The sequence below is a fragment of the Castor canadensis genome, chromosome 16 (assembly GCF_047511655.1).
Source record: "Castor canadensis chromosome 16, mCasCan1.hap1v2, whole genome shotgun sequence".
NCBI classification, from domain to species: Eukaryota; Metazoa; Chordata; class Mammalia; order Rodentia; family Castoridae; genus Castor; species Castor canadensis.
Genome location: NC_133401.1, coordinates 750,614 through 773,846, shown reverse-complemented (window position 1 = coordinate 773,846; position 23,233 = coordinate 750,614). Strand labels below are relative to the sequence as shown.

Here is a 23,233-nt window from a genome sequence, read left to right as displayed (position 1 = left end):
CAGACATCAAGAGGACTGAGGTTTGAAGCCAGCCCGGGCAAAGACTTCTGCAAGACCCTAACTCAAAGAAACCCACCACAAAAAAGGGCTGGTAGAGTGGCTCAAGGTGTAGGTCCTGAGTTCAAGCCCCAGTTCAAGAAGCTGAGTTCTGACAAATGCGTACAGTTGTGTAAACACCATAATTGAGATATACCGAATTTTCCTCACCACAAAACGTCCGAGGCTCCCCTTTGTGGTTACAGTCCCTATGCCTAAACTCAACCTCTGGGAACCACTGATCTGATTTCTTTTCCTAAAGTTTTGCCTTTTTGCCATCACAGCCTTTTGTTTCTGGCTTCTTCCACTTAGCAAGATGCTTTTGAAATTTACTCATATTGTACCACAGGCATTTAAAAAGTTTATTATGAGGGAGAGGGGACACAGGGAGAATAATGAAGAACCTAACCGTACATTATATGCATATATGGAAATGTCACAACCCCTCCCTCGTACTGATAAAATTGTTGAAAACAAAAATTACTGATACGTTGAATATTATACGAAACCTTCATGTTCCTGGCACCAAATGTAAATAATTACTCATTGCTGCTTTTATTGAATCTACACCACCCCTTCTTGCAGCAAATGCCATGTGCATAATTAATCCATATGCCTTTCAGTGTGTGCAAACTTGAAGGGCTTTTTTTTTTTTTAATTTTTGGTGGGACTGGGGTTTGAACTCAAGGGCTTCAAGCTTGCAAAGCAGGCGCTCTACGGCTGGAACTACACCTCCAGTCCATTTTACTGTGGTTATTTTTGAGATACGGTCTTGAGAACTATTTGCAGTGGCTGGCCTCCAACCTTGATCCTCCGGATTTCAGCCTCCCAAGTAGTTAGGATTACAGGCTTGATCCACTGGCTCGATTCTCATTTCTTCTTACAACAGATACCACCATCCCCGCCTACATTTTGTTATTTTCAGGCACACTACTTCATAGTGGATGGCGCATACTTCCTGTCGCATGTCACCATACAATGCCTGGGGAACCGGAGGCACAGCTCACGACCCAGCAGTCCTCTGCAGATCTAGACCAAGTGGTTTTTGAACTCAGGGGCTTCACCTTGAGCTACTCCACCAGCCCTATTTTTGCGAAGAGTTTTTCGAGATAGTGTGACAATTTGCCCAGGCTGGCTTCGAACCGCGATCCTCCTGATCTCTGCCTCCTGAGTAGCTGGGATCACAGGACCAAGTGCTTTCTTAAAGCTGCGTTTCAGCAGGGGGCCGGTGGCGCACGCCTGTAAAGATCAGGAGGATCGCGGTTCGAAGTAGTTCGCGAGACCCTATGTCTAAAATACCCAACACACACAAAAAAGAGCTGGTCGAGTGGCTCAAGGTGTTTGCCTGAGTTCGAGCCCGAGTACTTCAAAGAAAAAAAAAAAAAAACAAAAAACCCAGCGCGTCAGCGTCCCCGGAAGTGGGCGGGGCCGCGTCGATGACGCAGCAGCGCGCACGCGCAGACTCGCACCACCGCGGCTTCCGTAGCGAGGCTTGTCACGTGCGCATCCGGCTGTCATGGCGGCCGTACCGAAGCCGGTGCTGCTCGGGCTTCGAGACGCAGCAGTGCGCGGCAGCCCCACGGGGCCGGGCGCCTGGCCTGCTAGCAAGCTGGGCGGCGTCGCGGTGAGGGTCGGCGGGTGCTGGTGAGGGGTGATGGTGGGGTGGAGCCGGGGTCTGAGCGCCTCCTTCGCCCTCAGGACGCCCTGCCCGCCGTCGCGGCGCCCGGCCCGGCGTGTGAACGCTGCGGACAGCCGCTCGCCCTGGTCGTGCAGGTGAACTGCCCGCTGGAAGGCTCCCCGTTTCACCGGCTCCTGCACGTGTTCGCGTGTGCCCGTCCCCGGTGCGGCGACGGCGACGGCGGCACGCGCAGGTAGGCCGGGAAGGCCGGGAGCCCGCGGGGCGCCGCTGCGAGGGCGCGGGGCGGGCGTGGGAGGAGGGCGAGCCTCACCGCCGCCTGTCTTCACCCCGAAGCTGGAAGGTGCTGCGCTCCCAGTGCCTGCCGGTGCCCGAGAAGGAGGCGCGGGACGCTCAGGTAAAGCGGCTGTGACTGGCGTGTTCCGTTTTTGCTGTCCCTTCCCCAGAATTTCACGTAGGACAGACTTTGAAAGTTGTGTGCTGTGGTGTGCAGTGCAAGCCGGGCGTGGCGGTGCACGGCCATAATGCCAGTAACTCGAGAGACTGAGGAGGCAGGATGTCCAGTTCGAAGCCAGCCCTGGCTACATAGTTACACCCTGTCTCCAGAAAAAGAAAACAAAGCGTAATGGAATGGGGTTTGCCCCTTCAGAACCATTAAGTGTTACTAAGGTTTTATTTCTTGGCGGCACTGGGGTTCGAACTCAGGGCTTCACCCAGGTGCTTGTTAGTCAGGTGCTCTAGCACTTGAGCCACTCCAGCAGCCCTTTTTTGAGTTGGGTATCTTCTTTCCTTCTTCCCTCCCTCCCTCCTTTTTTGGGGGTGGTACTGGGACTTGCACTCAGGGCCACTCCACCAGCCCTATTTTTGTGAAGGGTTTTTAGGGTCTCTCGAACCGGGCTGGCTTCAAACCATGATCCTCCTGAGTAGCTAGGATTACAGGCGTGAGCCACCGGCGCCTGGCATTCTTGGATAGTTTTGAGGTAGGTTCTCACAAACAATTTGCCTAGGCTGGCCTTGAACTGTGATCCTCACAATTTCTGCCTCCAAAGTAGCTAGGATTATAGGCATGAGCCACCAGCGCCTGGCTGTGAGTTTTATCATTTTTATTTTATTTAAAAGTTAAAAAAAAATTATAGCCCAGGCTGATCTGGAACTTCAGATCCTCCTATCCCACCTTTCTTAAGCAGGGGGCTTATGTCATGTATCATACCACTTGGCAGGAGTTGTTTCTTTGAATTTTCATTGAAAATCTAGAGCCATGAAATTTACTCATTTTCCTGTTTGAGACAAATGTGTGTATGTGTACACATGCTTGGTTGGGTGCAGTTCATGTATATGTGTATGTAAATATGTAAATGTGTGTGTAAATTATGTATATATATATAGCATATACTTATTGTGATACATGTGTATGTGTATATATAACTCACATTTAATAGGATAAAATCTATGATTATTGAATTGAAAAGTCAAGCAAGTTTGTAGCTGCAGAATGAAACTAGCTTCCCATTGTTTGTAAATCTTTGCACTGTGCCTGGTACATATTAAATACTTTACATAGGTACCAGGCACAATACAAGCAGTATTGGGAATAAAAAGATGAAGGTGGTAGTGTTTGCCTATATTTTCAGGGCTCAATTGCAAATAATAGAAAAACAATGGCTATTTTATTTTTTGGCAGTACTGGAGCTTGAACTCAGGGCCTCACACTTGGTAGGCAAGTGCTTTACCACTTAAGCCATTCTGCCAGCCCACACTGATTCTTTTATGCTGGCACAGACAACACAAGCCTTAAATTTTTACAGATTCAATAGGCTGGAGGGTGAGGCGATTTCAGGAATGACCTTTGGAAACACTCCTTAGAGCTCATCTGTTAGGCTGCTTCTCCCGCAGTCAGGGAAGCTTACATGTGGTCTGGTGAACTAGATGCCACCCTTGACTCAGAATTGATGACTGTCTAGCCTTTCTTTGTCTGTATTTGCAGACAGATCCCCTTTTGCTTCATGGCATTTTTCCCACTTCTGTCTAAAGGTTATGTCTGTCTGTGATGGACCTGACTAGCAGACCCTTGATCATAGCTATTAAGGAGTCTGGTCTATGTACATTTTTCAATTACTGTAGTATATGAAGCACAGCAGAAGGATTTTAGAATAAATAGTTGAAGGAACCACATGCTACATCTGCCAAACTGCCCCTGCAAAGGAAAGATAAGTATTTAAGTCCCCTCCAAATGCTTCTGAGTAGATGGAAGTTGCAGTGTGCCAGAGGAGAGGGACTGGTGTGAAGGCTCCTTTGGGATGGTGAAGAGATGGTGGCTAAAGCCAAAGGCATAGACAAAATCACCTAAGTGTGATTTGACTTTATTCACTGGGTACTCTTTTAGAAACAGGGAAATGGCCTTGCAGCTGAGAACTGGTGTGAAGGTGCAGATGACTGGGGAGTTGACAGCGAGGAGGCGTCTCCACCCCAGGTTGCCTTGGATTGTGGAAATGATTCTGCCAGTGCCAAGGATGCAGACTGCGCTGCACAGCTCCAAGACCTCCGTCTGCAGGACACTGTCTCAGATGCTGCTTGTCCTGCACCTCCTGGGGAAGGGATGGCCTTCCCTGCTGCGGTGCCAGGGTTCCAGCCCTACTACATCTGTGCTGTAGAAGAGGATGATTACAGAGACACGGCTAGTCTTGATCATGCCCACTGCCTGCTGAGGGACTATGAGCAGAGAGAAGGAGTTCATATGGACCACTTGTTTTCCCAAAGGTGAGATGTGTGTGTGCTGCTGAGGTTCAGAGGAGCCGTGGTCAGGAAGCCAGAGTAGGTACTCTGAGGTTTTGCCTAGTATCTGGGGAAGCTTTCTCAGGGAGTTCTTGTGTGGTAGGACCTTTCTGCCTCACTCCTGGGATAAGAAGAGACACAGATGGCACGCTGTCTTTTTTTCCCCCTTGTGGAACTGGGCTTTGAACTCAGGGCCTACACCCTGAGCCACTCTACCAGCCCTTTTTTTTTTTTTTTTTGTGAAGGATTTTTTTGAGATAGGATCTCGTGAGCTATTAGCCTGGGCTGGCTTTGAACCACAATCCTCCCTGATCCTTACCTTCTGAGTAACTAGGGTTACAGGCGTGAACCACCTGGCACCCTGCTTGGGTGCTTTCTTTTATTGGCCAACCTGAGTTAATTTGCAAATACTTGGCTCTATTTATAATTGCCCTCAAGAAAATGAAAGATGAGGGTTGGGTGTGTGGCTCAAATGGTAGAGGGCCTGCATAGCAAGCGCGAGGCCCTCAGTTCAAACAGCACTGCCAAAAAAAGGAAGATATGCCAAGTATTTACAGAAGATGGATTCACTATTTCTTTCATTTTGTTTTTATTTGTTTTTTGGGAATTTGTTTTGGTTTGGTTTTTTGCAGGGCTAGGGATCAAACCCAGGTGCATGTTAGGCAGTCACTTTACCACTGAGCTACATCTTCAGCCTTTGTTTTGTTTCGTTTTGTTGAGACAGGGTCTTGCTGTGTAGCCCAGGCTGGCCTCAAATTTACAGTCCTTTTGCCTTCACCTTTCAAGTTCTGGGATTATAGATTTGTGTCACCATGCCCTGTTTTCAAATGTCTTTATAGCAGGGACAGGTGAATTACAAAAATGCCATTTGTTTATTGATTCTGTTTTTTCCTTGGTGGTACTGGGGTTTGGACTCAGGGCCTCACACTTGGTAGGCAGGCATGCTACCACCTTAGCCACTCCACCAGCCCTATTTATTGATGCGTAGCTGTCGCTACAGAATTGATACTGACCTGTCAGACCTTCCAGATTCTCAGTTCTCACCTGTAAAATTGGAGGGATAGTGTTATATCTGTTCACTTTTATCAGATAATTTGGTGTCAGATGAAAGAATAGATCTAGAAAGGCTTTGTAAACCAAAGCACTAAAGAAGTAAGAAGGAATCTGGGCATGGTGTGTACACCTATAATCCCAGCAGAGGAGGATCATGAGCTTGAGGCCAGCCTGGGCAACATAAAGAGACCCTGTCTCAAAAACAAACTCAGAGTGATCATTTTTGCTATTGTACTAATAGAATTAAAAAACAGGTTGTTTGGAGAGATGACCTGGTTCTTAGCAGAGCCATTTTTTCCCTTGAAGGCATTTCAGAGTAATGTTAAAGGAGAGTGCTGAACATGTGTTGATGTTTGAAAAAAAAAAAAAAATCTTCTATGAAAGTAATCTATAATGGAGAGAGTTAATGTGCATCAGACTGTTTTGGTGGTCCTGGGGTTTGAGCTCAGATCCTCGCGCTTAGTGGGCAGATGCTCTTCCACTTCAACCTCTGCCCATGACTTATTACTATTTTTTTTTTGGTAGCACTGGGGTTTGAACTTGACCTTGTGCTTGCAGGCAGGTGCTTTACCACTTGAGCTGTATCCCTAGCCCCCCATGACTTTTTTAAGTTGTAAGTATCCTAGAGTTGAAAGTGGATTGGGAGAATGGTGGAACAGGAGGCTACATATACATATTATAAACTATTAATGTTTTTGATATTTTGCCTGGCACCAGTGGCTCACGCCTGTAATCCTAGCTACTTAAGCTACTCAGGAGGCAGAGATCAGGAGGATTGTTGTTAGAAGCCAGCCTGGACAAATAGTTCTCAAGACCCTATCTTGAAAAAAACCCATCACAAAAAAAGAGCTGGTGGAGTGGCTCAAGGTGTAGGCCCTGGGCCTATAGTATTTTTTTGGCGGTATTTTTTTTTTTTTTATTCATATGTGCATACAATGTTTGGGTCATTTCTCCCCTTGGGCAGTATTTTTTGGGCGGTATTTTTTGTTTTTTTTCCAGAAAGATTAACTTTTTTTTTTTTTGGTAGCATTGAGGTTTGAACTCAGGACCTTATTCTTATTAGGCAGGTGCTCTTATTGCTTGAGCCACTCTGCTAGCCCTTTTTTGTGATAGCTTTTTCAAGATAGGGTCTAGGGAATTATTTGCTCAAGCTGGCCTCGAACTGCTGTCTTTCTGATCTTTGCTTCCTGAGTAGCTAGGATTACAGGGGTGAGCCTCCAGCACCCTACAAAATTAATATTTATTAAGATTCTTTATAGAAGCTGGGTGCTGGTGGCTATAATCCTATAATCCTAGCTTCTAGGGAGGCTGAGATGAGGAGGATCATGCTTCAAGGCCAGCCCAGGCAAATAGTTCACAAGACCCTATTTCCAAAATAACCAGAGCAAAATGGCCTGGAAGTGTGGCTCAGGTGGTAGAGCTCCTGTTTTGCAAGTGCAAATCCCTGAGTTCAAACTCCAGGCCCACCAAAAAAAAAAATTATTTACAGAAATACTTTTTAAAAGAAAGAATTGCAAAATTAGCAGTAGATAAAACTTTACATTTAAAATTATGGATGAAATAATACGGAAAAAAGCTTTATCACAAAATATTGAAAATTATTTTGAAATGAAAATAGTCCTATTATTTTTATTTATAAATGCTTTCATTTTTATGTTTTACTGTGCATTTAATGTGAGCCAACTCTGCCAGCCCAAAAGTGTAGACCTGGCTAGCCTCGAACTCGTGATCTTCCTGCCTCATCCTCTTTGCCTTGTTGATGACTGGCATGCACCACCATGACCGGCTTACTTTGAGCTTCAAAATGAATCTAGCTAGATAATTATTTTTTATCAGCAAATCAGCTGTTTACTGTTTAACCAACAGTAAATAGTACTAACATAGATGCAAATTTTTACTAAATGTATTTTTCTCATTTTAGGTATGGCTATTCATTTCTAAAAAAAATTAATTCTGTTTGGCCTCATTAGAATATTTACATTTAAATGCTCCATGGTAATATATTAGGTGTATTAAGTAAGTAGAAACTCCTCAAATGAAGAGAATAATGGTTTTATAAACAGTGAAGATAATTTAAAATGTAAGAAGCTGAACTTAAAAATCGCAGCTCAAACCACCTGTTTTATTAAGTTTCATAAACTCTCTACTTCTAAAAAGCCCTTAGTTCATACCCCAGTGCCATGAAAAACCAAAAAAAGAAACCTGAGTGCTGGTGGAGTGGCTAAGTGGTAGGGTGCCTGTTTAGCAAGCATGAGGCCCTGAGTTTAAATCCCAGTTTAAAGCCCAGTGCTCACCCTCCTCCAAAAAAGTCCTTATCAGATCTAATTCTTTAAACACAACTTTATTAACTCAACAGATGAGTTTGAAAAACAAGGCATGTAATCTTACTTTCAAGTCACTGATTTTTATACCAAATGTTTAAAAATATTTTAGAACATGGGAGACCTGAATTAAGTGATTTTCAGCATTTGTGCAGGCTTGTTAGCCAGCTGGCTTGTTTTTACATATGAACTTTATGAACACTTTTACTGCAGGTAGTAGACAAGAAAAGTACTTGTAACTGTAAAACCTGTCAACTAAGGTACTGAGGTTTACACTCAGGGCCTTCTGCATGAGAGGCAGGTGCTCTGTCACTTTTTTGTATTTTTGTGAATTGAACTGAGGCCTAACACATGCTAACCATGTGCTCTACCGCTGAGCTATACCCTTGATAAATTTCACTAAGAAAATCTTCTTGCTTCCTCTTCTCAATACTATAATTATCTGGATATTCAAACTCAAAAGTGCTTTAATCTTCTGTTTTTAGTTTTTCTGGTGATGGTGATGAAAAATATGAGAAGCCCAAAATTAGAAGTGGAGATCAAATGTTTTATAAATTCATGAAGAGAATTGCTGCTTGTCCAGAGCAGATTTTGAGGTAATGGAAGCATATTTTCATTTACTTACTCAGTTACTTATTTATCTATATTTATTGGTGGAACTAGAGTTTGAACTCAGGGCTTCATGCTTGCAGAAGACTTGAACCACACCTCCAGTGCATTTTTCTGTGGTTATTTTGGAAATGGGGTTCCATGAACTAGTTTCCTGGGGCTGGTCTTGAATCTCGATCCTCCTATTCTCAGCATCCCAAGTAGATAGTATTCTAGGTGTGAGCCACTGGTGGTCAACTGTGTTTTATTTTATTTTTATTCATGCTGGCATGTAACTGCAATCCTAACTATTTGGGATGCTAAGACAGAAAGATCACTTGAACTCATGAGTTCAATACCAGCCTGGGCAGCACAATGAATTCTGTCTTAAAAATAACCAACAGTGCTGGGTGTGGTGATGCACATTTGTAATCCCAGCACTTGGGAAGCTGAGGCAGGAGGATGGAGAGTTTGAGGCCAGCCTGAGCTACAATGGGGCCTTGTCTCAAGGGAGGTCGGGGTCACTAGTTCCTGAACATCTTTGCCAATACTTGGTATATTCAGTTTTCATTTTAGCCATTCCAAAACTTGTGTAAAGATTTTCATTGTGATTTTAATTTGCATTTTTCCAGTGCCCAGAAGATGTAGAACATATTCAAGTACTTGTTTTCCTTTTCTGTGTGTCATTTTTGATAAAGTGTCAGTTGAAATCTTTTGCCATATTTTTATTGGGTGGTTCGTCTTTTTAATGAGGTGTACAAATCCATGCATTTTACTTCAGTTTCTCCTTCTCTGTAGCTTTTTTTTTTTTTCATTTTAGTAACAGTCTTTGAAGGGCACTTTTACATTTTGATCAAGGTCAACTTAAGAGTTTTCAGGGTTATTGTTGTCACTGCGCTTCCCACATGCTAGGCAAGTGCTCTTCTACTCAGCCCAGCTTCAGCCCAGTTTCCAGTTTTTGTGGTGGCCGTTGCATTTTATTTCCTGAGAAATTATTCAACCCAAGGTAACAAATAGGCAAGAAAAGACCATTCTGGGGGAGCTTTTTATTGGACCTAATGTTGCAACGCCAGGGGGCAGCATACTCACAGCTGACTCAGCCTGCTTCTGTAGCCAGGAGGGTGTACGGCATGGATGAGGCGTGCAAATGTGCTGATTGTAACGGCGCCTGTCACAGTGCGATTTCCAGTTGTATCAAGACCACTCATCCAAGCATACGTTCAGCCTCCCATCTCAATCACAAGCTTTTTGCTGGTTCACCAGGGGAGCATTCTTCCTCCTGCAGACCTGGTGGAAGCCTCTCCAAGGCCGTGAGCAGCCAGAGCAGGGCTCTGTGGAAAAGTGCAGGCAGTCATCTAAAAGCTCACTGATGCTTGTCTGGCCTGGAGAAGGTTCCTGTATGGTGCCGGTGCCAGCTGTGACTGGATCAAGGTCTTCCGAAGCAGGCAGTTCTCTGAACAGTTCTCTGCTCAAGCTGCCAGGCTTACCAGAAGGAAGAGTCTGTTGAATAGCCTGTCCTGACAGCCTCACTCATTCAAAGTGACATCAAAGAGCGCTTATAGAAAAAGACCTAGTAGAAGCTGAAACAAAACTAAGATTCTCAACAGCATGTAACTTACACTGCTTACACTGCTGTAGTGCCCTAGAGAGAGGTGGCTTTCTCTATTTGTCGCATATTTTGGGTGCGATCCATTTTGAATTAGTTTTTATACTTGGTATGTGCGTCAAGACTCACTGTTTTCCATGTGAACATCCATTTGCTGGGACACCAGGTTTTATTAATTACTTTGGTCTTCTTGCTTACCAGTTATTGAGAGTGGAATGTTAAAATCTCCTGCTGTCATGCATGATTGAACTTGGGTTCAATCTCCAGCACCATTAAAAAAAAAAAAATCTGTTATAACTGGGTGGGGGCTCTGGGGTTTGAACTCAGGCTTGGTGCTTGCTAAGCAGACACCCTACTGCTTGAACCACACCTGTAGCCCCATAACTGGGCATATTTTTATTTACTTGTTGAGTTTGGAGTTTTTGGGGGGCAGGGTTTTGCTATGCAGCTCAGACTAGCCTTGAAGTCACTACATAGCCTAAGCTGGCCTTGAACTTCCAGCCTCCCAAATGCTGGGATTACATGCATGCATTGCCATGCCTGGCAGTTCTGTTGGTTTTTGCCTCATTCGTTTTGATGCTGGTTTGAGATGTGTGTATTTAGGATTTTATTTTATCAGATAAGTGCATCCTTCTGTGATTGACACATTCCTCTTTATTTCTTATGTTTCTCCTTCCTTGGGAGTACATCTTGCCTGAAATTAATGTGGCCACACAGATTTCTTCTGTTTTAGTCTTTGTATGATTGATGTGTGTGTGTATATATGTATTTGTGGTGTTAGGGATCAACCCAGCACCTCATGCATGCTAGGCAGGTGCTCTGCCCTTGAGCGACACCCTTAACTCCTAGCTACACTTTCACTTTCAACTTGTTTCCTACTTTATTTATTTTAATTTTTACTGTTTTTTTAAGACAGAGTCTTGCTATATAGCTCAGGCTGGCTTTGAACTCACCTTGTAGCTACAGGCTGGCCTTGAATTTTTGATCCTCCTACCTCTGCCTCCCAAGTGCTAGGATTATAAGCCTGCACCACCATGCCCAGCTATTTGTTGTTTTGGGGCAAGGGCTCAGAATTTATGATCCTCCTGCCTCAGCCACCTGAGTGCTGGGATTATAGGTTTATATTACTGTTACGGTTGCTGTTTCCTGCTTTAAATATAAAATGTGATCTTAAACTGCTGATATATTTGAATCAGGTTGGCAGTTTACTTGTTACATGGAGTACTTAGCCTATGTAATGTAATGGTTGGTAATATGTGGTTTAATTTTATCATTCTGTTATGGTTCTCTCTCTTTTGTTTTGATCCCTCTATTTGTTCTTTTTTTTTGAACTTTTTTTTTTCCTTCGTGGATTGAGTGTTTTTACTTCATCTTCTTCTGGACTTTCACTTACAACTCTGTTGCCTTTCACCATTTGCTTTGGTGGTTACAGTGTACATCATTGATGACTGTAGTCCTCAGCTCCATGTCAGAGTCCCATCTGTCCTCCCACATCTGTCCTCCCACTACCCTTGCTGAGCATGTTTTATACAGTTCCCTTCTATGTGTGCTGTAAATGGCAAAATGTATTATTTTTGCTTGAAATAGTGTTTAAGGAGAAGAAACATAAGGTACAAATAACTTTCAGTTCTGTTATATTTATCCACCCAGTTACCTTTGTGCAGATCTGTTTCTATCTGGTACTTTCCCTTCCCTCTGTAGAATTTGTTTTAATAGATTTTGTATTACTAGTTCATTGGAGAGACTTTCTCAGGTTTTGTCTGCCTAACAATATATATTTAACGTGTATTTAAGCGAACCTTTTCCTTGGACATATTTTTTTTTTCTTTTTTTTGGAACAGCCCAGGCTGGCCTGGAACTTGTAATTCTCCTGCCTCAGCCTCCTGAGTGCTGGGCCCACAGACGAGCATGAAGATGGCTGGCTCATATTTACTTTACTTCACTTTACTTTATTGTTATGTCCAGTCTGCTTGTTAAGTTTTACCCATTTTTTTTTTTTTTCTTGTGGTACTGGGTCTTGAACTTAGGGCCTTCACCTAAGGCTGAGCCACTCCACCAGCCTTATTTTTGTGAAGGGGTTTTTGAGATAGGGTTGCACAGAACTTTTTACCCCAGCTGGCTTCAAACCATTATCCTCCTGATCTCTGCCTCCTGAGTAGCTAGGTTTCCAGGTGTGAGCCACGGGTGCCTAGCTATAGTTCTTCATTTCTAATACAGCATTTTGCATTTCTGATTCAGCCTCTTTGACTTTCCATCTCTGTGCTGAATTCCTCATCTGTTCATGACCATTTACCTTTTCCACTGTATCATTTTTCATACTTGTTACTGGTATTTAAAGTCCTTGTCTGACAGATCTGTTGTTTTGTCTGTGGGTCATCTTTACCAACTTTGTTTGTGGGTTAAGTTTTCTTGCTTCTTTGCATATCTAGAGACGTTTAAAAGTAGTTTGCTAGAAATGAGATGTTGAAGAACAGTAGATACTGAAGTACAATTTTCTCCCAGCCAGGGGTGCCTCTCTTCTGTAAGGCCAGCAGTCTGAGGGCGGAGTCCCTTTCCTGTGCACTTAAGTTGGGTCCCATTCACTGCAGCCTTGGTGTTAAGAGCTTTATTGAGCCTGAGTCCAGCACTGACAAGACTTCGGGTATCTTGCTGTGCTTTTCCACTTGCCGATCATTCTTTGGCTCAGGATGACTTTTTTCTCTTGGGTGCTCACAATAGTGCATGAAGAAGGAAGTTTTGCGGAGCATGGCCTTAGCTGTTGGGGTGCAATTTGTGTATGGGGCTCTGATTTGGGCTCTCCCTTCTTCGCCCTAGGTATTCCTGGAGTGGAGAGCCACTCTTTTTGACCTGCCCCACACGAGATATCGCTGAGGTCCCAGACTGTAGCCAGTGTGGAGGCCAAAGGACGTTTGAGTTTCAGCTTATGCCAGCACTGGTCAGCATGCTCAGCGGCGCTCATTTAGGTAAGACCCTTTGGTAACTTGGCTTTGTGGATTTGTGGCATTGTTTTGAAATTGTATTTAAATGAAAGACTACATTTTTGTTGAATTATAAAATATAGCGTACTATAGAAAATTTGAGAAATTAAAATTACTGTAGAAATTATTTAAATGTTTATTATTTAAACATTTTTTTCCCTCTTTTTTAAGTCAGGGTCTTGCTATGTAGCCCAGGCTGGCCTCAGACCTGAAACTCATTATCCTCCTGCCTCAGCCTCTCTAGAGCTGGGAATATAGGCCTGCACTACCATGCCCACCTGTTTGAAGAAATTTATAGCCAGGCGCTAGTACCTTATGCCTGTAATCCTAGCTACTTGGGAGGCAGAGATCAGGAGGATTGCATTTTGAAGCCAGCCTGGGCAAATAGTTGTGAAACCCTATCTTAAAAATACCCAACACAGCCTAGTGCTGGTGGCTCACCCCTGTAATCCCAGCTACCCAGGAAGCAGAGATCAGGAGGATAATGGTTTGAAGCCTGCTGGGGCAAATAGTTTATTGAGACCCTAGCTCAAAAATAGCCTACACATGCCAGGTGCTAGTGGCTCACACCTATAATCCTAGCTACTGAGGAGGCAGCAATCATGGCGATAATGGTTCAAAGCCAGCCTGGGCAAATAGTTCCCAAGACCCTGTCTTGAAAAAACCCTTCACAAAAAAGGGCTGGTGGAGTGGCTCAAGAGGCAGAGTGCCTGCCTAGCAAGCATGAGGCCCTGAGTTCAAGCTCCAGTACTGCCAAAAAAAAAGAAAAAACCAGAACTATTTCCCTGGAATTCTGTAAGTATGTAGTCAAAAAGTTTTTGTTTAATACATCCTTCAGAAACCTTATAAGAAAACCAATATTTGAGCAAATTGTAGATTGTATTAATACAACTTTTTTTTTTCCCCAGCACTATGGTTTGAACTCAGGGGCTTCATTTTGAGCCACTCCACCAGCCCTATTTATGTATTTATTTATTTATTTTTAAAAATTTTTATTTTTTATTATTCATATGTGTATACAATGCTTGGGTCATTTCTCCCCCCTGCCCCACCAGCCCTTTTTTTGTGATGGGTTTTTTTGAGATAGTCTTGAGAACTGTTTGCCCAGACTGGTTTTGAACCATGATCCTCCTGAGTAGCTAGGATTACAGGTGTGAACCACTGGTGCCTGGCAATATAATTATTTTTAAGTTAAAAAAAAAGGTAAAAAGGATAAAAAAGACTGGTTCCTAAATTATATCTTTTTTTTTTGGTGGGATAGGGTTTGAAGTAAGGGCTTCATGCTTGCAAAGCAGGAATTCTACCTCTTGAGCCACCCCTCCAGTCCATTTTGCTCTTTTGGGGATGGGGTCTCGAGAACTATTTTCCTGGGCTGTCTTTGGACAACATTTCTTCCAGTCTCAGCCTCCCAAGGTAGCTAGGCATTCAGGATTGAGCCACTGGTACCCAGCTCATTTATCATCCTTACGTACTCGAGTTTGGTTTTTTTTTTTTAAAGAAAAATGTAAAGTTTTTATTATAAAAGTAATACATTGCATTAGTTATAACAGAATATCTCGGACAATTCACTTATGAAGATAAATTTCCTGGTTCTGGGAATTGCAGCGGCCTGATTGTTTCGGGCCCGGCAAGGGCAGCTCACCACGGCAGGAGCACGTGGCTGAGCTACAAGTAGGTGAAGAGGGCTAGGCTAGTGGTCCACAGTTCCAGTAGTGCCACACTACACACTGAGCCTTTGTTCTGGTGTGCTGGGCAGCAGACCCAGGGCTCTGTCTTACAGTCCTTTTTACTTCTGCGAGTTCACACTGATTCTCCACGTTCATTTCTGAATTTATCATTGGAGTCTTTTTTTTTTCCTTATTTTCTACTAGCTTTCGATAGTTTTCTTTTTCTAGTTCCTTAACATGTACACTTAGGTCATTGATTTAATACCTATTTTTTTTTTGGTGGCACTGGGGTTTGAATTCAGGACCTCACACTTGCTAGGCAGGCACTGTACCACTTGAGCCACTCCCCCAACCCTCATACCTTTTTAATGTGTGTTCCAGCTCTGGATTTCCTTCTCTGAAGTGATTCTGCTGTATCTCTTAAGTTTTGGTATATGCGTCTTGTTTTCATTCATCCCAAGGTATTTTCTAATTCCCCTTGTGACTTCTCTGACTTTTTGGTTATTTCAGAGTGTTTTGTTTAGATTCTACATATCTGAATTTTCCACTTTTCCTTTTTTTGGGTGGTACTAGGGTTTGAACTAGGGGCCTTACATAGGCAATCCACTGCTTGAACCAGCCCTTTTTTTAATTCAGTTTTTTTTCCAGGTAGGTTTTACTTTTTTTGTCTCAGAGCTACACTCGGACTACAGTCTTCCTACCTACTGCCTACATCCCGTGTAAGTGGGATGACAGGTGTATATCACCACTCCGAGCTTTTTTTTTTTTTTTCTACAGTGCTGGGATTTGAACTCAGGGCCTACACCTTGAGCCATTACCAGCCCTTGTTTGTGATGGATTTTTTTTGAGGTAGGATCTTGGGAACTATTTGCCCAGGTTGGCTTTGAACCTCGATCTGTCTGATCTCTGCCTCCTGAGTAGCTAGGATTGCAGGTATGAGCCGTGGGCATCTGGCACTCCCATCTTATTTGTTGCGGTAACCATTGAACCACAGTCCTTCGCATCTCTGCCTCCTGAGTAGCCAAGAGTATGGGTGTGAGTCACCGCACCCTGCTTTGCACTTTTCTTTTTATTAATGAGTTCTAGTTTCCTTTCGGTGTGGTCAGAAAAGATACGTGGTGTGATTTCAGTCATAAATTTATTGAAACTTGCTTTGCCTAAGAGATGATCTATCCTGGAGAATGTTTCTTGTGCTGACTTTGAATAGTCTTCTGTATTTGACTGTTACATCCGATTGATTTACAGTGTTTTTCAAATCCTCTATTTTCAAGTAAATCTTCTGTTGGGTGTTCCAGCCCTTCTTGCAGGTGGGGTATTGAAGTTCCAACTATTAATGTAGCACTTCTTTAATTCTGTCAATTTTTCTTTATTTTGGATATCAACAATAACCATGTTATGTGATTATAATTACTTTGCGTTCTTGTTCTATTGACAGTTTACCAATATATAACAGCCCTTGGGCCTCTTTGTCTTTTGTACTGTGTGTGTGTGTGTGTGTGTGTGTGTGTGTGTGTGTGTGTGTGTGTGTCTCACACAGGGGTGGGAACCCAGGGCTCTGCTTCCTATGTACATCTTCTGTCCCTCCATGTTATTGTCATAGATCATATCTTTATTTGTGGTATGCCATTAACATGGATTCAATAATTGTTTTGTGCCTTTGCCATTTATTAATTTATCTTTTGAGACAAGGTCTGGCTATGTATCCCAGGTTGGCCTCAAACTTGTGACCCTCCTGCCTCTTCTCCAGTGGTGGAGTGTGTGTCACCATGCCTGGTCTTGACTGCCTTCTGTTTTTTTATTTTTCTCTATTGCACTAACTAGAACCTCTAACACAATGTTGTATAGAAATGAAGAAAGTCGACATTCTTGTCCTTTTTCTGATCAAAGGACTAAAGCACTTTTATCATGAAGGAACCTGTTAGCTATAGGGTTTTTGTAACTTTTTTTTTTTTTCCCCCCCTGGCTGTACTGGGGTTTGAACTCAGAGCCTCATGCTAGCTAGGCAGGTGCTCTACCACTTGAGCCACTCTTCCACCAGCCTTTTTTGTGTTGGGTATTTTAGAGATAGGGCCTGGGCTGGCTTTGAACTGCTATTCTTCTGATCTGTGCCTCTCCAATAAGCTAGAATTGCAGGCGTGACCACTGTGCCTGGCTTTTTTTTTTTTTTTTTTTTTAATCAGGTTGTCTCTCTAGTTTTTGCATTTGTTTTATAACTGTATATGAATAATAACATTATTTTTGTGACTAAGTTTCACTGTGTAGGCCGAACTGGCTTTGAACTCTTGATCCTCCTGCCCCACCTCCAACATGCTGGGATTCTAAGTATGTACCACCACACTGGGCTCTGTGAATATTACCTTTAAGGAATTTATTGTTCCAGTGTTGTTAATGCTGTTAGGTCATGTTATCAAATTCTTGCTTAATTCTATTTGGATTTTCAGACACATGGGAGACACGGGAGAATTATTTCTCAGTCTTTGGCAGTATTCAGTATAACATTTTGGAGAGGTTTCATGTGCATCACTGTTATAAATGTTGGCTGTGGGGTAGGGATGTAGCTCAGTGGTGGTGCATCCCAACACCACAAAGAACAACATACAAAAACAAAAGAATATGTTCGTTTGTAACCTACTAATTCCACTCTTAGGCATATCTAAAAGAAAAGAAAAGTTGTCTGAAGGCCGGTGGGATGATGCAAGCCTCCTGTAATCCTAGCACTTGGGAGGCTAAGGCAGGAACATCATAAGTTTGAGGCTTGTCTGAGCAAGACCCTTCTACCCGCTCCTCTGACAACCTGTACATAAATGCTTCTAGTAACATTGTTAATAATAGCCAAAAAGTGGAAATGACTCAGATGTCCCTCAGCTGATGAACACATAAACAAAACAGGATTTATCCACAGACTAGTGTTCTCTTGTAATCCCAGCTGTCGGGATGCTGAGGCAGGAGGATTGCAGCCTCCTGGAAAAAGAGAAAAAGAACCATGCTAAATAAAAGAAGCCAGACACATGTGGCTGCCTAGTGTGTGATTCCACTTATGTGAAACATCCAGAAGAGGAAAGTAGATTTAGGGGTGGCAGTGGCCTAGGGCAGGAGAGAATGGGGGGTGACTGCTAGTGGATATGGGTATTGGGATGTTTTTTGAGGTGATGAAATATTCTGGAATAAGTCAGTGATTTTTGTACAACTCTGAATATACTAAAATCTATTGAATTATAGATTCAGTAATTGTAATTTTTTGGTGGTACTGGCCTCACACTTGCTATGCAGGTGCTCTATCTGTTGAGCCATGCTTCCAGCTCTTGTTTTATGCTTTAAGAGAGTTTTTTCAGATGCTAGGGGCCAGACCCCGACTGGATCCTACCTACCACCTCCCATGTAGCTGGGATCATAGGCACATGCTTTCATGCTGGCTGGTTTTGTTGCTATAGGGTCTAGCTAACTTTCTTCCTGGGCTCTTCTGGAACTGAGATCCTCCCCATCTCAGCCTCCCAAGTAGGTAGGATTATAGTTGGGAGCCACCGGTGCCCAGCTTTCAGTTTGTTCTTAAAGTTCTGTTTGACCACTTTCACTTTTTCCACTAGATTTCTGCGAAGGGGTCATAGAAGATAACTTTTTTAATGCCATGGTCTGATAATACACCTTGTCTTTATTTATATTTAATTCGTGATCTAGTTGGATTTGGGTTGCTAAGTTGGAGGTGTTTTAAATTCATGCTTATTCAGACTTTTTTTTTTTTTTTTTTTTTTTTTTTAGTGGTACTGGGGTTTGAACTCAAGGCCTCATGCTTGCTAGGCAGGCGCTCTACCATTTGAGCCACTTCCCCAGCCCTTGCCCTTATTCAGACATTTTTCAGGTTTTACCTATCTCTTTTTGCATCCGTTGTTGCTGCTGAGAGCTGAGAGCAGTGTCACTCTGATGATCAGGACTGTCAGCTGTGAACAATTTTGCTTCTGCTACCAAAAGTTTAGCACTGGTAGCTACCTTGTTTTTTGCATCCAGCAAGAGAAGAATTCAGGCAAGAAGCAAAAATATAGTAAAAGTAATAGTAAAGCTTACTTTAGTAAAGTTTAGTATAACAGAATAAAAGTGGGGAGAAGTGGAAAAAAAAGGAAGAAACATTTCCTGCTCCCCAGGGGATGGGGGTGAAGACTCAAAATGGTGCCCATCATCTCTAGTCTTACACTTTTTGAGCTGGGGTCATTAAGACCTGTTTATGGGCTTTTGTAGTGGCTCAAGTGGTAGAGTGCCTGCCTGACAAGCATGAGGCCCTGAATTCAAACCCCAGTGCCACCAGAAGGAAAGAAAAGGAAAAACACGATGTGATTGTTATGATACTGGATCTGGGTGGCTAAGATGAGTGCTAAAATAGGGAGGTGTCATCCAGGTCTCCTCAGATCACAGGGACAAAATGTGTGCTTTAGGACTTTTTGTCCCTCCACCCATCCTAGGAATCTTGGATCTTAACAAAGAAAGGCCCCTGCGGGCAGCCCTGGAATGTCGATAGCCCTGTTCTTGTAACTTAAACGTCTAAAAGGAGATAGAGGGTGGCTAGTTGCGCTGATCTTTTAGTTTTTACTTTCTAGTTTCAATGTTTGCGTCTTTTAATATTTATTAAATCTAAGTTCCCTGTCTCCTCATCTGTCTATCCTACTTCATCCATCATTCATGGCTAATTGCTATCTAATACTTCTGGATCACTTTTTAGAATCTTCCTTTTAGCTGGGCATTGGTGGCCAGTAATCCTAGCTACTCAGGAGGCAGAGATCAGTAGGGTTTCAGTTCAAAGCCAGCTGGTTCAGTTCAAAGCCTGCTAGACCCTATCTTGAAAAACCATCACAAAATAGGGCTGGTGGAATGGCTCAGGCCACTCAAGCTTGAGGCCTTGAGTTCAAACACCAGAACCACACACACACACACAAAATCTTCCCTTTATCCTTGAATCAGTAGTGTGTGTTTGGGTGAATAATTGGAGGTGTTTTCAGTTCAGAAACTCATTTAATTTCTTTGATTTTTTTTTCTTCCTCCCCCCCCCCATTTTTTTTGTGGTACTAAGGTTTGCACCTACTAACTAGGTAGGCAGGCACTTTACCACTTGGGTTCCTGGGAGTTTTCCTCAAGTTTGTGCTTATTTTTTAAATTTTGTTTTTTACAATACACAAGGGCTAGTGGTGTAGCTTAGTAGTAGAACACAGGTTTTGCTCTGGTTCAATCCCTAGCACATGAACAACAGTAAAAGTGCATAAGAAAAATTTACTCTTTTAACCATTTGTAAGTATATAGTTTAATAGTGTTAAAGTTCAATCATGTTACTTGTAGCTAGTCGCCACTTTTTCTTCTTAAAAAGTGAAACTAGGGCTGGTAGAGTGCCCAACAAGCAAAAGGCCCTGAGTTCAAAACCCAGTGCCATGAAAAAGGACAAAAAGTGAGGTTTGTAGTCTGTTTTCTGAATCCCTGGCTTCCACCTTCTTTCGCTGTTGGTTTTTGTGAATGTGACTACTCCAGCTACCTCATATAATTGGAGTGGTCGAGTATTTGTTTTGTAACTGGTTCATTTCATTTAGCATGCTGTCTTCAAGGTCCATCCACATTATATTATGTGTCAGAATTCCTTTCCCTTTGTTTTTTTCTTGTGGCACTGGGGTTTGAATTCAGGGCCTCGTGCTTGCAAGGCAGGTGCTCTACCATTTGAGCCACTCCACCAGCACCTTTTTTGTGATGAGTTTTTTCGAGATAGGGTCTCAAGATAGCCTGTGCTGGCTTAAAGCCTCAATCCTTCTGATCTCTGCCTCCTGAGTAGCTAGGATTACAGGCGTGAGCTATGGTGCCTGGTGCTCTCTCTCTCTCTCTCTTTTTAAAAATACAGTGTTTTGGGAGGATAGCTCAACTGTTAAGGTCCTGAGCTAAAACCCCAGTATTACCAAAAAATAAAAAATTAAAAAATAAGGTCTGTATATCCATGCTGACCTGGAATTCAAGATTCTCCTGCCTCAACTTCACTAGTGCTCTATTACAGATGTGTACCACTGCACCCAGTTGAAAGTAACTTTATTTTCAGTTATTAATTTTTTTAGGGGTTCTGGGGTTTGATCTTAGAGACTGGAACTTGCTAGTCAGTCCTCTACCTTTGAACTTGTTTTGATCTGGAATTCTGTGTTGGAAATATGCAAATGTCTGATGAGGCTTGGTTGGTGGTTTTGTTTAAGTCTAAGCAGGCATAAAACTAATTGAGGGTCCGAGGGTGTAGCTCAGAGGTATCCAAGTATGTGTGTAGTCATGTTCAAGATCCTAGGATCTTGAACCAGAAAAAAAGAAAAGTTGCTAACTGGAAGTTATGTGTGGAAGCACAGGACTTGTTTACTAGCTGCTCTGTTGAGTATTTAGAGAGCTGTGAGATGTTTGTGTTTGAAGATCTTTACTCACGGTGGTTCAGTCCTTCCAAGCATGATTTTACTGTCACTTTTAATGACAGGTAAGCCTTGTAACTGACATTGGCTGAAGAATTGGGTTAGAGGTTTTCATATACTTGTGTTTTTTGCAGACCTTTCCCGAGCCTCTACCCCTTTATTGAGGCTGGTGGTCCAGCTTGGCCTTTGGCTGTGTTGGAATCCCTAGGCCCTCAGTCGTGTTCATTTTCCTGAGGACATTGAGGCCGGACTGAGCCATGTGTGTGGTGGCCTGGGGAAGCTGTCCACCATTGCCTGTGCTGTATCTAGAGGATGTTTTCCTGCTACTTTCAATGAAGTATGCTTTTCACATCTATGTTCATTTATTGTGGATAGATGGAAATGCTGAAAGCAGTAAGCACAGCTTTTGCTTTTTGGAATTATTTTTCATCACTCCCTTCAAGCAACACCAATTGTCCTGATGCTGGACCAACTTTCTCCTTTACTCCTTTTTGTCTTACAGTGAACACTTGAGATGTGCAGTGCCCTGTGCTAAGTATTTCATGTGTCATAGCTTATTTAGTCCTCTCTTGCCACAGTCTTTGCACCATGGTAAATGCTGACTTTGTCACAGAGTAAAGTAACTTGTTCATGGTGGTAGATCTGGGATTTGAACCCAGGTCCTTTTGCTCCAGAGTCTGGGCTCTATCCATTAGGCAAACTTGGAGAGTGTGAGTATATCTTGTAACTTTCTCTTTGCTGGAATCCACACTGTGTTGTATTTTTCAGGTCTTTCTGTGGAATTTGGAACAATTCTAGTTTACACATGTGAGAAGAGTTGCTGGCCTCAGAATCATCAGACTCCCATGGAAGAGTTTTGTATTATACAAGAAGACCCAGATGAGTTACTGTTTAAGTAGAGCATTTCCTTTTATTTATACAAATTAAAACAAAATTTAATACCAAGTATATGTGTGTTTATCTTATTTTAGCCCTTAAGTTATTTACTTTGTGTGTGTGTGGTTTTTTTGAGTCAGGGTCTTTATGTAGATCACTTCCAACTCGAGATCCTCCTGTATCTCTCTCTGTTTTTACTTTTTCATGGTACTGGGATTTGAACTTGGGGCTTCCCACTTTCTAGGCAGGTGCTCTACCACTTGAGCCACTCAGCCAGCCTTGTTTTGTATTGGATTTTTTTGAGATAGGGTCTTATGAACTATTTGCCGGGCTGGCTTTGCACCGTGATCTTCCTGATGTCTGCCTCCTGAATAGCTAGGATTACACGCGTGAACAACCACACCTGGCTGACCTGCCTGCCATCCTCCTTTCCTCCCCTCTCTCCCTCCCAACTCCTTCCCTCCTTCTCTTTCTCTCTTTCTTCTCTCTTCTCTCTCTCTCCATGCAGACCTGCACATAACCACTGTTACAGAAGAAAGACACACAGGTCCTTGGGTCTCTCAAAGAACTGGACAGGGACATGCAGATTGCAAGCAGTAGTAGAGTTTTGCTGAAAGAAAAAGGAGTGTAGGCACCGAAAAAAGAAGAGTGGTGGGCTCTGGCCAGGTGACTTGGAAGCCCCAAGCCTTGTTCAAAGGGCAGCTTATAGGTTGTAAGGGCAAGCTTGGGGAGAATTGGCCAGTCTGTGCAGGAGGGGCTAGGGTGATGGACACGTTTGATTGACAGGGTCTTGATACATAACAAGGGGCATGTTATATGCACTTATGCTGATTGCCAGGGTTTTAATTATATGTATGAGATGTAACCAATATTCATAAGGTTTTAAGTAGAGGGCTTTAGCAGAGGTCAAGTTGAGGACAGATTTCCCTTTACCAGGCATGTGCCACTTTCTGGTCTGAACAGAGAGAGACTACCAGGTCTTTTGGGGAACTTACATCTGCAAAGGTGGGAGGCCCCAAGTTCAAACCCCAATACTTCCCCCCCCAAAATGAATTTATAACCATGGAGATGTCTGAGGGTAGTATTGGGTTGCGACAAGGAGGAATGTCAACATAGGGTCGAGTCCCTTGGCAGGTTTCTTTCCCTGTTACTAGCCTGTCTCACCACCACGTTCAACTTTTTATTGGTAGAGAAGGGGTCTCTTGAGCTGTTTGGGCTGGCCTCAAGCCTCAGTCCTTCCAAGCTCTGCCTCCTGAATAGCTAGGATTATAGGCATGAGTCACCACCCCTGGC

General features: G+C 43.1%; 1 protein-coding gene across 2 annotated transcripts; it reads left to right on the top strand.

Annotated features, from left to right (window-relative positions):
* The first annotated feature begins 1,550 nt into the window (after positions 1 to 1,550).
* On the top strand, positions 1,551 to 22,029 carry Pdcd2l (programmed cell death 2 like). 2 transcript variants are annotated; one of them, XM_020180369.2, is made up of 7 exons: positions 1,551 to 1,660; positions 1,735 to 1,907; positions 2,009 to 2,069; positions 4,056 to 4,429; positions 8,304 to 8,414; positions 12,827 to 12,975; positions 21,833 to 22,026. In XM_020180369.2, the coding sequence occupies exons 1-7, from the start codon at positions 1,553 to 1,555 to the stop codon at positions 21,961 to 21,963; spliced, it is 1,107 nt and encodes a 368-aa protein (XP_020035958.1). In that variant the 5' UTR covers positions 1,551 to 1,552; the 3' UTR covers positions 21,964 to 22,026. The 2 variants fall into 2 exon arrangements, with proteins under 2 accessions (XP_020035958.1, XP_020035959.1); XM_020180370.2 differs by lacking the exon at positions 8,304 to 8,414 and having other exon boundaries at positions 21,833 to 22,029.
* Positions 22,030 to 23,233: the final 1,204 nt, after the last annotated feature.

What these genes read in the sequence shown, in the direction of transcription:
- Pdcd2l (XM_020180369.2), top strand. Translation starts at nt 1,553, where the DNA reads ATGGCGGCCGTACCGAAGCCGGTGCTGCTCGGGCTTCGAGACGCAGCA. An exon ending in TGTCCAGAGCAGATTTTGAG is followed by an intron (nt 8,415 to 12,826) that starts GTAATGGAAGCA and finishes TCTTCGCCCTAG; the next exon opens with GTATTCCTGGAGTGGAGAGC. An exon ending in GCTCAGCGGCGCTCATTTAG is followed by an intron (nt 12,976 to 21,832) that starts GTAAGACCCTTT and finishes TGTATTTTTCAG; the next exon opens with GTCTTTCTGTGGAATTTGGA.